The sequence below is a fragment of the Microtus ochrogaster genome, unplaced genomic scaffold, assembly GCF_000317375.1.
Source record: "Microtus ochrogaster isolate Prairie Vole_2 unplaced genomic scaffold, MicOch1.0 UNK15, whole genome shotgun sequence".
NCBI classification, from domain to species: Eukaryota; Metazoa; Chordata; class Mammalia; order Rodentia; family Cricetidae; genus Microtus; species Microtus ochrogaster.
In genome coordinates, this window is record NW_004949113.1 from 4,854,254 (window position 1) to 4,855,717 (window position 1,464).

Sequence of the window (1,464 nt, forward strand, 5' to 3'; positions counted from 1 at the left end):
GAGCATTATGATGCTGTGTCCTCAGGTCTGTCAGACGCTTCATACTCGATTCAGGCATTTGGTAGATGGCTTATATGCATTTCTTCCTGTGTGCTCCCAGATCAGCAGGTCAGAAAGTCCAAGACTGCAACTTCTATCAGATCTTTATGGAAAAAAATGAGAAAGTTGGAGTTCCTACAATTCAACAGTTACTAGAATGGTCTTTTATCAACAGTAACCTGAAATTTGCAGAGGTTAGTGATTCTAACTGGACTTGTACTGCTACTTTATTTTGTTTCTTATCAATGCTAGATATTAAACTCAGGCCTTTTGAACACACTACCCCAAGTGCTGCCCCACTGAACCACACCTAGCTATCACTGTGCTTTAACCAAGAATAGTTTGAAGAAATAGTTAAGAAGACACTTTTTTTAAAAAAAGTATTCTAACTTTGTTCTTTTTAAAGATAGCTGCTTAGCTGAAGTTGGAATGTTTTGGATTTGGGTTGCAAAGGGAACAAAAGCTAATTTTTAAGTTTAAAGTAGCTTAATGCAAAGATATGTGTGCATACATGTTTCAGTTGTCATTTTCCCCATGCATAGTATCTAAACATGTCAAAGGTAATGTTATTTTTTCTCCCTCTGTTAAGAGATAAAATACCAATAAATTCTTGTGTATGGGTTTGCTAATGAATGCAATAGAAACGTGTCTTTGACTGTCAGAATGTGTGATCTCTGCAGTGCATGCCATGGTCTGTTTTATCATGTTTGTCTCTGGGGAAGTCTGGAAAATCTGTAGCTTATTGCTGCTCTGCATCCACACTGCACATTCACAAGTGGGCTCTGCTTCATGGGCCAACAGCCCTGCTGAAACCACTACTGAGCTTGACAGCTATGACTATTTCAGTTTCATAGGGAAACTCGTTAGTACAGGGGTTAGGACTCAAGGCTTTGGACATGCTAAGTAAGTACTATATTGAGCTAAGTCCCCAGCTCCTTAGGACTTTGGTTTCTAAAACTATGTGTCTTTTTTTAGGCACCATCATGCTTGATTATTCAGATGCCTCGGTTTGGAAAAGACTTCAAAATGTTCAAAAAAATTTTCCCTTCTCTAGAATTAAATATAACGGATTTGCTTGAAGACAGTAAGTATATAGTCCTTTCTTTGTTTTTTGTTTTGTTTTGTTTTAGAAATAGTTGGCCTGGACTTTTCATTAGTTATGGGTATAGTACTTCTGACAGGTAATTCAATATTTGAAGAGCTTAGACATATTAACTCAATAATTTGACTGCTAGGATTTATTCTAAAAAAAAAGAGGTAAAATTAAATAATTTAAATGCAAATTTACTTACTATCTGACAAGAAATTAGAGACAAGAAATGTTAATAAGAGGGAAGTGGTTAACTGGATTATATGTCTAAACAATAGACCTATGTGAAAACAGTGTGTGGTAGTTATAGTGGAAGGGAAAGCATCGAGAGGCTA

General features: G+C 36.2%; 1 protein-coding gene across 1 annotated transcript in view; it reads left to right on the top strand.

The window, feature by feature from the left end:
• Cyld (CYLD lysine 63 deubiquitinase) overlaps positions 1-1,464 on the top strand; it is a 41,260-nt gene that overhangs the window by 36,973 nt on the left and 2,823 nt on the right. The window contains exons 12-13 of the mRNA XM_026789180.1: positions 101-233; positions 1,015-1,123. Coding sequence (XP_026644981.1) covers positions 101-233; positions 1,015-1,123 — 242 coding nt within the window. The remainder of the gene's footprint in view (positions 1-100; positions 234-1,014; positions 1,124-1,464) is intronic.